The following is a 14,180-nucleotide window of genomic DNA, read 5'->3' as shown; positions in this document are numbered from 1 at the left end:
CTATTGTCTATGGAAAAAAATTACTTTAAAACACAGGACAAGAAAAACAAGAGCCTATTAGTTCAATGAGGAATGAAGGAGAAATATTATTACCATACATAATACCACCATACTATTACTAACCAAATCCTGTATACTGAGATCAATATTACCAGTATTCAGGAGAAATAGTATCACTATACATATTACCATCATAGTGTTACTGATCAAATCCTGTATACTGAGACCAATATTACCAATAATACCAGTATACAAGGAGGAATATTATCACCATACATATTACCATCATACTGTTACTGATCAAATCCTGTATACTGAGACCAATATTGCCAATAATACTAGTATACAAGGAGGAATATTATCACCCTACATATTACCATCATACTGTTACTGACCAAATCCTGTATACTGAGACCAATATTACCAATAATACCAGTATATAAGGAGGAATATTATCACCCTACATATTACCATCATACTGTTACTGACCAAATCCTGTATGCTGATACCAATATTACCAATAATTCCAGTATACAAGGAGGAATATTATCACCGTACATATTACTATCATACTGTTACTGACCCAGTATAGTTACATTTACTGACTCACATCTGTTTTTATTAGTTTCACTACAGTTACTCGAGAGGAGGCATTCATTGTGTACTAGTGTAGTCCAAAGGAGCTGTGATTTTAATTTATGTGTCTAATAATTACTGTGGTGAATTTTAATAAACAGTCCAATAAAGGTAAAGTTTTAAAATTGAGGGGATATAAGGACATTCGTGCCCTCCGGGCACAATCTGTTGTTTAGTGTTTGGGCAATTTTTTTGGGTTGGTTACCTAGTTCTACAGCAGACCGTATAAGTGATTACAGTGCAGTTACATTTACTGACTCACAAGAGGCGTCTTCTTGGAGTTGTTTTCTTTCCTTCTCTTCTCTATCTGGCTCAGACCGTCATGAAGTCTTCTTCCTATCATGGCTCATCTCAACAAATTCTGCCAGTAGGTTGGTAGTAGGTAAGGCCCCCAATAGATAGTGCCTCCAGGTAGTTAATGCCCCCAGTAGATAGTGTAGCCCAGGTAGGTATTCCCCCAATAAATAATTCTACTCCTTTAGGAAATGCCCCCAGTAGGTAGTGTCCTCAGTAGGTAGTGCCTCCAGTATTTAGTGCCGCCAGGTGGGTAATGCCCCCTGTAAATAGTGCCACCAGGTAGTTCATGCCCCCAAGTAGGTTATGCCCCCCTGTAGGTTGTGACCCCAATAGATAGTTCCCCCATGTAGGTAGTGCCCCCTATATGTCCTCTAAAAAAAAATAGAAAAAAAATCCCTCTCACCCTTCTACTGATTCTGCACTCAGGCCGGGCTCTCGGGATCCTCTTAATAAGTCCAGAACTTCTCTGGCAGGCTGCGTGATGGAAAGACGTGATCTCATGGCCTGCAATGTAAGTCTACGCTCCTGTACGTACATTACACACACTATTTGCGTACTGTACATACAAAAGCAGGAGACCGCTGTTTAAACAGCGTTCTTCTGCTTCTGTGCCCCGGGCCCCTTACTCGGGTACTGGCTGCTCCTTCCTAATGGCGGCCCTGCCTGGTCTTGGGGTCCATGCTCTATGGCCTGGTGTTGGGATTCATGCTCTATGGCCTGGTGTTGGGATTCATGCTCTGTGGCCTGGTGTTGGGATTCATGCCCTGTGGCCTGGTGTTGGGATTCATGCTCTGTGGCCTGGTGTTGGGATTCATGCTCTGTGGCCTGGTGTTGGGATTCATGCTCTGTTGCCTGGTGTTGGGGTTCATGCTCTGATGCCTGGCTTTGAGGTTCATGCTCTTTGGCTTGGTCTGGGGGTCAATGCTCTGTGGCCTGGTATTGGGGTCCATGCTCTGTGGTCTGTTCTTTGGTTTCATGCTCTCTGTACACCCGATTCTCTTGGGGGGGGGGGGGGGCGCATGGACAGGGAGGGCACTGGGAGAAGGGGAGATGGTGTTGTGTGGGAGTTTGTTTTGGGTGCTGAGCTCCTGTATCCTCTACGCTAAGCAGCAGCTTTTCCTGCATGCGGGGGTCATATGATGTTATGAAGTCACATGATCCTTGCAGTGCAGGAAAAGCTGCTATTCAGCAGAAGAGAGGAGCACATTAAGTCCCCTGCAGGAATTCTAACCTCCAATTCTGGGGTCCAGTGTCCCAGGTTTGGAAGAGAGACTTGTTTAAAATAAAATAAAAAATGCAATGACTTCATATTTATTTCTCTTTAATCCGCAACTTGTTAAGCAGAAAGGAGCTGTGGGCCTCCTCTCTGGCCCTGGCCCTCAGCCAGTGCCTGAGTGCCAAACCTGTCAGTCAGCCCATGGTTTAGATGGGTAGGTAGATAGTGCAGGTAGGTAGGTAGTGAAGGTGTGCAGGAAGGTAGGTAGATAGATAGTTTAGACAGATAGGTAGGTATGTAGGTAGGTAGAAAGATAGTGCAGGTATGTAGGTAGGTAGAAAGATAGTGCAGGTATGTAGGTAGGTAGGTAGATATTGCAGGCAACTAGGTAGGTTTATAGTGCAGGAAGGTAGGTATGTAGGTAGTGTAGGCAGATAGGTAGATATGTAGATAGGTAGGTAGGTACATAGAGCAGGCAGGTAGGTAGGTAGGACGGTAGGTACATAGTAAAAGCAGGCAGGCAATCCTCAACCCCGTTTCCTTAAATAAAAATCCCCTCTGTGCTCCTCCATTCAGCTGGATCCTGTAAAGAAAACATATATCACACAGAACACATTTTTTTTTTTTTTACCATGGGACTCTATGTATGATGTTTGCTAATATGTGGCCTCCGTAATAGATACGCTTATATTTCGGGGACACCCTGAATCGGATGTATCGGATAAACATTACTGACTCAGTGTGAACCCAAAGCCGAGTATGTGATGAGTATAGGGTTAAATTAGTGTCTGGTGCCAGCTAAACAATATAGGTGTTTAATACACACATACAGTTAAATCCTAATACAGTGGTCTTCAACCTGCGGACCTCCAGATGTTGCAAAACTACAACTCCCAGCAAATGAAAGATGGCACCTTAATCCCAATAATATATATATATATATATATATATATATATATATATATATATATATATATACATATATACACACGTTTATATAGTCACATGTACTGTATGTGGTATATACAAATAAAAGTTATTATGATTGGTTCTTAGAATAATGTTGGGACTCCAGGAACTGAGATAAAGCAAAGAAAAGAAACTGAGAAAAAGAGAAAAGAAAAGATTCAGAAGAATACACAAGATTCGGGTTATATTCTCGCTCACACAGATGAGGTATATAATCTCCGTATTCATGTCCGTACATTATATTTCTTTACACCGGGTCAGAGATTTATAGTTATCATGATGCAAAATGTAATTTTACCCAAAAACTGACTGAACAGTATAGTGTGGACTGAGGACTAAGGCCTCCCATGATGTCTCCTGTTCTCTATATGAAGGACAGTATAAGATGTATGAATGATGTCCGCAGCTCAGGGGCGCACTGACAGGTCGGGCACTGCCCGGGGGCTAAGGGGGGCTAAGGGGGGCCCACCCATGGCAGGACCTGCTGCTTCACAAGATCAGGGAGCATACAAGCTGGATATGCAGTATACAGAGTAGACCAAATATATATTATATACAGACTTATTATATATTATATACAGAGCTATTATATATTACATACAGACCTATTATATATTATATACAGACTTATTATATATTATATACAGACTTATTATATATTATATACAGACCTATTCTATATTATATACAGACCTATTATATATTATATACAGACCTATTATATATTATATACAGACCTATTATATATTATATACAGACCTATTATATATTATATACAGATCTATTACCGTATATACTCGAGTATAAGCCGACCCGAGTATAAGCCGAGACCCCTAATTTCAACCCAAAATCCCAGGAAAAGTTATTGACTCGAGTATAAGCCTAGGGTGGGAAATACCTCATCCCCCCCTGTCATCATCCAGACCCGTCATTAACATCCTCATCATCCCCTTGTCATCATCCCACACATCCCCCCTTCATCATCCCCTTGTCATCATCCCACACATCCCCTTATCTTCCCACACATCCCCCCTTCATCATCCCCTTGTCATCATCCCACACATCCCCTTATCATCCCACACATCCCCCCTTCATCATCCCCTTGTAATCATCCCACACCCCCCCCTTCATCATCCCCACCCCCCTTCATCATCCCCACACCCCCCCCCCCCCCCTTCATCATCCTCTTCTCATCATTCGCCCTCAGTGGTCTTCAACCTGCGGACCTCCAGAGGTTTCAAAACTACAACTCCCAGCAAGCCCGGGCAGCCATCGGCTGTCCGGGCTTGCTGGGAGTTGTAGTTTTGAAACCTCCGGAGGTCCGCAGGTTGAAGACCACTGCGGCCTTCAACCTGCGGACCTCCAGAGGTTTCAAAACTACAACTCCCAGCAAGCCCGGGCAGCCATCGGCTGTCCGGGCTTGCTGGGAGTTGTAGTTTTGAAACCTCCGGAGGTCCGCAGGTTGAAGACCACTGCGGCCTTCAACATCATCCAGCCCCCTCTCACCCCCTTTAGTTCTGAGTACTCACCTCCGCTCGGCGCTGGTCCGGTCCTGCAGGGCTGTCCGGTAAGGAGGTGGTCCGGTGAGGAGGTGGTCCGGGCTGCTATCTTCACCGGGGGCGCCTCTTCTCCGCGCTTCCGGCCCGGAATAGAGCCGTTGCCTTGACAACGACGCATCTGCGTCGTTGTCAAGGCAACATGACTATTCTGAGGCCGGGCCCGAAGCGCTTAGAAGAGGCCTCCCCGGTGAAGATAGCAGCCCGGACCACCTCCTCACCGGACCACCTCCTTACCGGACAGCCCTGCAGGACCGGACCAGCGCCGAGCGGAGGTGAGTACTCAGAACTAAAGGGGGTGAGAGGGGGCTGGATGATGTTGAAGGCCGCAGTGGTCTTCAACCTGCGGACCTCCGGAGGTTTCAAAACTACAACTCCCAGCAAGCCCGGACAGCCGATGGCTGCCCTGGCTTGCTGGGAGTTGTAGTTTTGAAACCTCTGGAAGTCCGCAGGTTGAAGACCACTGCGGGTGGGGGAGTTCACTCGAGTATAAGCCGAGGGGGGTGTTTTCAGCACGAAAAATCGTGCTGAAAAACTCGGCTTATACTCGAGTATATACGGTATATATTATATACAGATCTATTATATAATAGGTCTGTATATAATATATAATAGATCTGTATATAATATATATTATATACAGACCTATTATATATTATATACAGACCTATTATATATTATATGCAGACCTATTATATATTATATACAGATCTATTATATATTATATACAGACTTATTATATATTATATACAGACCTATTATATATTATATACAGACCTATTATATATTATATACAGACCTATTATATATTATATACAGACATATTATATACAGATCTATTATATATTATATACAGACCTATTCTATATTATATACAGACCTATTCTATATTATATACAGACCTATTATATATTATATACAGACCTATTATATATTATATACAGACTTATTATATATTATATACAGACCTATTCTATATTATATACAGACCTATTATATATTATATACAGACCTATTATATATTATATACAGACTTATTATATATTATATACAGACCTATTCTATATTATATACAGACCTATTATATATTATATACAGACTTATTATATATTATATACAGACCTATTATATATTATATACAGACTTATTATATATTATATACAGACCTATTATATATTATATACAGATCTATTATATATTATATACAGACCTATTATATATTATATACAGACCTATTATATATTATATACAGACATATTATATACAGATCTATTATATATTATATACAGACCTATTCTATATTATATACAGACCTATTCTATATTATATACAGACCTATTATATATTATATACAGACTTATTATATATTATATACAGACCTATTATATATTATATACAGACCTATTATATATTATATACAGATCTATTATATATTATATACAGATCTATTATATATTATATACAGACCTATTATATATTATATACAGACATATTATATACAGACCTATTATATATTATATACAGACCTATTATATATTATATACAGACCTATTTTATATTATATACAGACCTATTATATATTATATACAGACCTATTATATATTATATACAGACCTATTATATATTATATACAGACCTATTATATTATATACAGACCTATTATATGTTATATACAGATCTATTATATATTATATACAGACCTATCATATATTATATACAGATCTATTATATATTATATACAGACCTATCATATATTATATACAGACCTATCATATATTATATACAGACCTATTATATATTATATACAGATCTATTATATATTATATACAGACCTATTATATATTATACACAGACCTATTATATATTATATACAGACCTATTATATATTATATACAATATACAGACCTATTCTATATTATATACAGACCTATTATATATTATATACAGATCTATTATATATTATATACAGACCTATTATATATTATATACAGACCTAATATATATTATATACAGACCTATTATATATTATATACAGACCTATTATATATTATATACACACCTATCATATATTATATACAGATCTATTATATATTATATACAGACCTATCATATATTTTATACAGACCTATTATATATTATATACAGACCTATTATTTATTATATGCAGACCTATTATATATTATATACAGACCTATCATATATTATATACAGACCTATCATATATTATATACAGACCTATTATATATTATATACAGACCTATTATATATTCTATACAGATCTATTATATATTATATACAGACCTATTATATACAGACCTATTATATATTATATACAGAAAACATATTATATACAGATCTATTATATATATATTATATACAGACCTATTATATATTATATACAGACCTATTATATATTATATACAGATCTATTATATATTATATACAGATCTATTATATATTATATACAGACCTTTTATATATTATATACAGACCTATTATATATTATATACAGATCTATTATATATTATATACAGACCTATTATATATTATATACAGACCTATTATATATTATATACAGACATATTATATACAGACCTATTATATATTATATACAGACCTATTATATATTATATACAGACCTATTTTATATTATATACAGACCTATTTTATATTATATACAGACCTATTATATATTATATACAGATCTATTATATATTATATACAGACCTATTATATATTATATACAGATCTATTATATATTATATACAGATCTATTATATATTATATACAGATCTATTATATATTATATACAGACCTATTATATATTATATACAGATCTATTATATATTCTATACAGATCTAGTATATATTATATACAGATCTATTATATATTATATACAGACCTATTATATATTATATACAGACCTATTATATATTATATACAGACCTATCATATATTATATACAGACCTATTATATATTATATACAGATCTATTATATAATATATACAGACCTATTATATACAGACCTATTATATATTATATACAGACCAATTATATATTATATACAGACCTATCATATATTATATACAGATCTATTATATATTATATACAGACCTATTATATATTATATACAGATCTATTATATATTATATACAGATCTATTATATATTATATACAGATCTATTATATATTATATACAGACCTATTATATATTATATACAGATCTATTATATATTCTATACAGATCTAGTATATATTATATACAGATCTATTATATATTATATACAGATCTAGTATATATTATATACAGATCACTTATATATTATATACAGACCTATTATATATTATATACAGACCTATTATATATTATATACAGATCTATTATATATTATATACAGATCTATTATATATTATATACAGATCTATTATATATTCTATACAGACCTTTTATATATTATATACAGATCTATTATATATTCTATACAGATCTAGTATATATTATATACAGACCTATTATATATTATATACAGACCTATTATATATTATATACAGATCTATTATATATTATATACAGATCTATTATATATTATATACAGATCTATTGTATATTCTATACAGACCTATTATATATTATATACAGATCTATTATATATTATATACAGACCTATTATATACAGACCTATTATATATTATATACAGATCTATTGTATATTCTATACAGACCTATTGTATATTATATACAGATCTATTGTATATTATATACAGACCTATTATGCTGCTCTCCCCAGGAGCAGCGCATTATGCCTTCTACATATATCTCTATGGGGGAGCTGACATATATGGAAGGGATGTGACACGCTGCTCCTAGGGAGAGCCGGGCCTCTGTACAGGAGATTGCAGGGGGCCCCAGTGGTCGGACCCCCGCAATCTCAAACTTATCCCCTATCCTGCGGAGAGGGGATACGTTTTTCTTCATGAGACTTGTCCTTTAAGCCTCACTGCACAGGAAGAAGAAGACAGAGTGAAGTAAGGGGTGCCTGCATTCACTATTCTGCTGTTACACCATTCCCTATCCTACAGTCACCTCCAGATCTGCATTCACTATTCTGATTTACACTATTCCTTAACCTACAGTCACCTCCAGAGCTGCATTCACTATTCTGATTTACACTATTCCTTAACCTACAGTCACCTCCAGAGCTGCACTCACTATTCTGCTTTTACATCTTGTCTGATATTCCAGTCACCTCCAGAGCTGTACTCACTATTCTGCTCTTGCATCATACCTTGTACTCTAGTCATCTCCAGAGCTGCATTGGCTGTCTGAGGGTGATAGCAGTGTGAAGGCTGGAGGCTGTCAACACCGACGTACAGTGTAGCCTGTACTCACTGCTTTTCTGCTTACACTTACAGCCTGTACTCACTGCTGTGCTGACTACACTTACAGCCTGTACTCACTGCTTTTCTGCCTACACTTACAGCCTGTACTCACTGCTGTGCTGACTACACTTACAGCCTGTACTCACTGCTTTTCTGCCTACACTTACAGCCTGTACTCACTGCTGTGCTGACTACACTTACAGCCTGTACTCACTGCTGTGCTGACTACACTTACAGCCTGTACTCACTGCTGTGCTGACTACACTTACAGCCTGTACTCACTGCTGTGCTGACTACACTTACAGCCTGTACTCACTGCTGTGCTGACTACACTTACAGCCTGTACTCACCGCTGTGCTGCCTACACTTACAGCCTGCACTCACTGCTGTGCTGCCTACACTTACAGCCTGTATTCACTGCTGTGCTGCCTACACTTACAGCCAGTACTGACTGCTGTGCTGATTACACTTACAGCCTCTACTTACTGCTGTGCTGCCTACACTTACAGCCTGTACTTACTGCTGTGCTGCCTACACTTACAGCCTGTACTCACTGCTGTGCTGCCTACACTTACAGCCTGTACTCACTGCTGTGCTGACTACACTTACAGCCTGTACTCACTGCTGTGCTGCCTACACTTACAGCCTGTACTCACTGCTGTGCTGCCTACACTTACAGCCTGTACTCACTGCTGTGCTGACTACACTTACAGCCTGTACTCACTGCTGTGCTGCCTAAACTTACAGCCAGTACTGACTGCTGTGCTGATTACACTTACAGCCTGTACTTACTGCTGTGCTTCCTACACTTACAGCCTGTACTCACTGCTGTGCTGACTACACTTACAGCCTGTACTCACTGCTGTGCTGACTACACTTACAGCCTGTACTCACTGCTGTGCTGACTACACTTACAGCCTGTACTCACTGCTGTGCTGCCTACACTTACTGGAGGGGTTGAGGAGTCAGCGCAGCCAAGCTTCAGGTATTGGAGGAAGCCTTTCTCTCTAGTACCTGCCCCCTGGTTGTGCAGACTCCCCCTCGCCCATAAGTGTACATCAGGCAGGCAGCGCCAGCATTGCGACTCCCTTCTGGAAGTCAAGTACTGGAGCAATAATGTTATCCCAATAGGAGCATTGGTGGCCACATTCCTGTCACTGTGAGATCTCAGCATGTACAGGCTGCCAAAGAGTGATAGGAGTGTGATTGAAGGAACCAAACTCCTATCACCCTCAGCAGACTGTACTGGAGGAGAAATATATTATATTGTATGTGGGCGGGGTGTCTATAAAGGGTGGGCACACAGGGGCCCCATAGTCTTCTATTGCCTGGGGGCCCCATGAGGTGTCAGTCCACCCCTACCACAGCTACTACTTCTCCTATAAAATGTGTCCATACAACGGGACTATAGCATCTAGAATAATCTTTACTTTAGCACAAGATTTTGGCCCTAAGCTTCCTCGATATTAAAGGGGTACTCCGCCCCTAGACATCTTATCTCCTATCCAAAGGATTGGGGATAAGATGTCTGATCGCGGTAGTTCTGCCGCTGGGGACTCCTGCAAACTCGTCTGCGGCACCCCAGACATCCGGTGCATGGAGCAAACATCGCTCTGTGCCGGATGACTGGCGATGCGGGGTGGAGGCTTGTGATTTCATGGTCACGCCCCGCTCGTAACATCACGGCCACGCCCCCCTCAATGCAAGTCTATGGGAGGGGGCGTGGCGGCCGCCACGCCCCCTCCCATAGTCTTGCATTGAGGGGGCGTGGCCATGACATCACGAGCAGGCATGACCATGACGCCTCCAGCGCTGCACCTGACGCTCTAAGAGTATTTCAAAAGAGTCACTTGTACGGGTCATCATCATTATCACCTTTTCTGTTTTCTAAACAGATAAAACAAAGATCTGACATGAAACAAAGAAAAAGTCCAAGTAAGAAGATAAAAAACAGCAAAAAGGAACTATTTCATGATGGACGAGCTGCAGGACCGCAGGAAGGAGAGGAACTAGACGGGATAGGGCACTTACGCTAAATCCGCTGGTTTACTGCACTATACAGGGGTCAGATATCCCAGGTCCCCCTACACATTTTTTGCTCGCCGATTCCGAAAAAAGGGGCATGGCTCATATTTAGGTGTATTCTGCACCATATTTTTAATGTTGATTCATCACTTTTTGGTGCACCTAGGTGTCACATTTACAAGAGGTGTAAACAGAGCCCCTTGACATGTAATTTTTTAAATTTCTTTTTAAGCATACCTGTCATATCAAAGAAAAAATATTGCTTCTATATAGTGCTCAGTAAGCCATGCAGATTATTTACATGTGTTTTTTATGTGTTTAGTTTCTGTATTGTCTTACAAATCCCTCTGTTCTGCTGCTTACTCATTTTGAAATCTACTGCTCAGGAAAGGGCGTGTCTGAGGCAAACTCTGAGCCCGTCCTCAATCACCATGCATTCACTTCCTCTTAGAGTCTGCTGTGCTGTGCTGGGTCTCTTCATCCAATCACTGCAGGCTGCTCTGTAACCCCTTCCTCTCTGTTTTCATATTGCAGTCTGATAGAACAGGAGTGAGCACAGAAGAGTGCTAGTCCTGCCCTCACTTCCCGGACTTTGTCACAGTCTGTGCTTCAGCAGGGACAAAGATGATGTTGCAGCCTGAAAGGATTATGTTCTGGATGGTATGGGGACCCCTAGTGGTCTCTTTTATAAGCCATGATTTCTATAAAAAAATAAAAAATATTAAAGATACTGTATTAGAGCTGTTAATGTTTTGCCAAGATTTTTGACAGTGCCTATTTAAGGTTCATAAACTCAAACTCTCCTTGTCAATGTTTATTTTTAATAAAATAATTAATTGATATGAAATAAATATAAAGTTTTTTTAAATATTTATTTTCTTGCTCCTTTTTCCTCTCTTAACATTGCGAATAGTTGCACTGGTGGATGGTGACTATCAGGCACAACATGGTGCTCCCTTACATGCTAGGACTGCTTAAAGGGGTACTCCACTGCACCAGGGTTCGGATCATTTTGTTCCGAACGCTGGGTGCCACGCCCCCTTCCATAGACTTGCATTGAGGGGGCGTGGCATTGCATCACAATGGGCATGGCCATGACGTCACGACCCCACCCCAGCCAGCACCCAGCATTCAGAACAAAATTATCCGAACGCTGGGGCAGTGGAGTATACCCCTTTACCTGTTGAATGGTAAAAAGCTTTAGAGGGAACAAGGTCACCTGAACTGATCACTATTCCGGCGATATTCATCTTTTCCTTTATATGCAAATCAGGAGCTTGGTGTATAGGGGGGGCATTCCCAAGCCCCTGTGCACGGTGACTAGTGCTTCCTCCCCCTGTGCAGAGCCTCCAATGCTGCAGAATGGAGCTCAACTCTGGAGCATTATGCCCCTACTCCGCATGCACAGCCAGCCACAGGAGACATGAAGTGAAATTACACCGCAGAGTAGAGGTGTTATGCTGCAGAGTGGAGCTCCATTCTCAGCATAGGAGGCTCAGCACAGGGGAAGGAAACACTTCCTATGAAAATTGAAGACAAACGCCCTTCATGCACCACACTACTGATTAGCATATCAAGAAAAGGAAGAATACTGCAGGAACGGAGGCACTGATTAGGGAACAGTAAATATCATTGTCATCAGTGTCACCCACTATACAAGTCTGTACCAATAGGTTAGTGCAGATGATACTGATGACAGATTCCTTTTAAAGCATGCCAGTCATGAAGGATGGAACAGAAAAGTTAAAGAGGTACTCCACCCCCAGACATCTTATCCCCTATGCAAAGGATAGGGGATAAGATGTCTGATCACGGGGATCCCGCTGCTAGGGACCCCCGCAATCTCCCTGCTGCACCCGGCATTTGTTTAGAGCGTCAAAGTTAGCTCTGTGCACTGGATGTTTGGGGTGCCGCAGCCGAGATCGCGGGGGTCCCCAGTGGCGGGACCCCCACGATCAGACATCCTATCCCCTATCCTTTGTAATTTTCCCACAGAGCACTTTATATCCACATATGGGGTAATCTAATTTTTCATGTCCAACTTTAGCGGAAATTTGTCAAACACCTGTGTGGTGTAAAGACTCACTGTACCCCTTGTTACGTTCCTTGAGGGGTGTTGTTTCTCAAATAGTATGCCATATGGGGCTTTTTTTTTTCTTTTTGCTGTTCTGGCACCATAGGGGCTTCCTAAATGCGACATGCCCCCCAAAAATAATTTCAGCAAAATTTGCTTTCAAAAAGCCAAATGTGGCTCCTATTCTGAGCATTGTAGTGCGCCAGCAGAGCACTTTACGGTTATGTCTATTTTCCTTACAAGCAGGGAGCTTCAAAGTTAGAAAAATGTTAAAAAAAAAAAAAAAAGGAAAAGAAATTAATCCGTGGAAAAGAGAAAAGAAAACCAGGGCAACTCACCAAATACGTAAACTTCAAGCTTCTTTATTGATCCATGAAGGGTATAAACAGTGCAAGACACGGGTGGACAAAAAACAGGGGGACGTTCGTTCCGAACGAACGTCCCCCTGTTTTTTGTCCACCCGTGTCTTGCACTCTTGCATTGTGCCAGGGTGCCTGCTGAATGATTTCAGCAGGCATCTGGCTCCGGTCCCCAACCGGCTAGCGGTGGGGACCGGATTTCCCACGGGCGTATGGATACGCCCTCGGTCCTTAAGGACTCGGAATTCAGGGCGTATCCATACGCCCTGCGTCCTGAAGAGGTTAAGGACCAGAGCATTTCTTGCACATCTGACCACTGTCAATTTAAGCATTAATAACTCTGGAATACTTTTACTTATGAATTTGATTCCCAGATTGTTTTTTCGTGACATATTCTACTTTAATCGAGTGGTAAATTTTCGTTGATAATTGCATCATTTCTTGGTGAAAAATGTATTTCTTTTCAATAGTAGAAAGAACAAACTCGGCACTGCTTCCTTAATTGTTAGCACCTGACATCCAATGCCTCTGCTGGCTCAACCACGTCTGATGGTGCTCACTGGTAATAGCAAAGTCCAATGCAAACAATCCGTGGAAAAGAGAAAAGAAAACCAGGGCAACTCACCAAATACGTAAACTTCAAGCTTCTTTATTGATCCATGAAGG

At 39.7% G+C, this 14,180-nt stretch overlaps 1 protein-coding gene across 5 annotated transcripts in view; it reads left to right on the top strand.

Annotated features, from left to right (window-relative positions):
- Nucleotides 1-11,874, top strand: part of LOC130358107 (uncharacterized) — a 58,090-nt gene extending 46,216 nt beyond the window's left edge. For 2 of the 5 annotated variants that reach the window (XM_056560926.1, XM_056560924.1), the window contains exons 9-10: nt 3,206-3,325; nt 10,952-11,874. In XM_056560926.1, coding sequence (XP_056416901.1) covers nt 3,206-3,325; nt 10,952-11,092 — 261 coding nt within the window. In that variant the 3' untranslated portion in view covers nt 11,093-11,874. Of the gene's footprint in view, nt 1-1,359; nt 1,443-3,205; nt 3,326-10,951 lie in introns of those variants that run through there. The other 3 variants (XM_056560928.1, XM_056560927.1, XM_056560929.1) reach the window with 2 other exon arrangements.
- The last annotated feature ends 2,306 nt before the right edge of the window (nt 11,875-14,180 follow it).

This window comes from Hyla sarda, chromosome 2 (genome assembly GCF_029499605.1).
Source record: "Hyla sarda isolate aHylSar1 chromosome 2, aHylSar1.hap1, whole genome shotgun sequence".
In the NCBI taxonomy this organism is placed as follows: Eukaryota; Metazoa; Chordata; class Amphibia; order Anura; family Hylidae; genus Hyla; species Hyla sarda.
The sequence above is the reverse complement of the archived record's forward strand: the minus strand, read 5'-3'. Positions and strand labels throughout refer to the sequence as shown.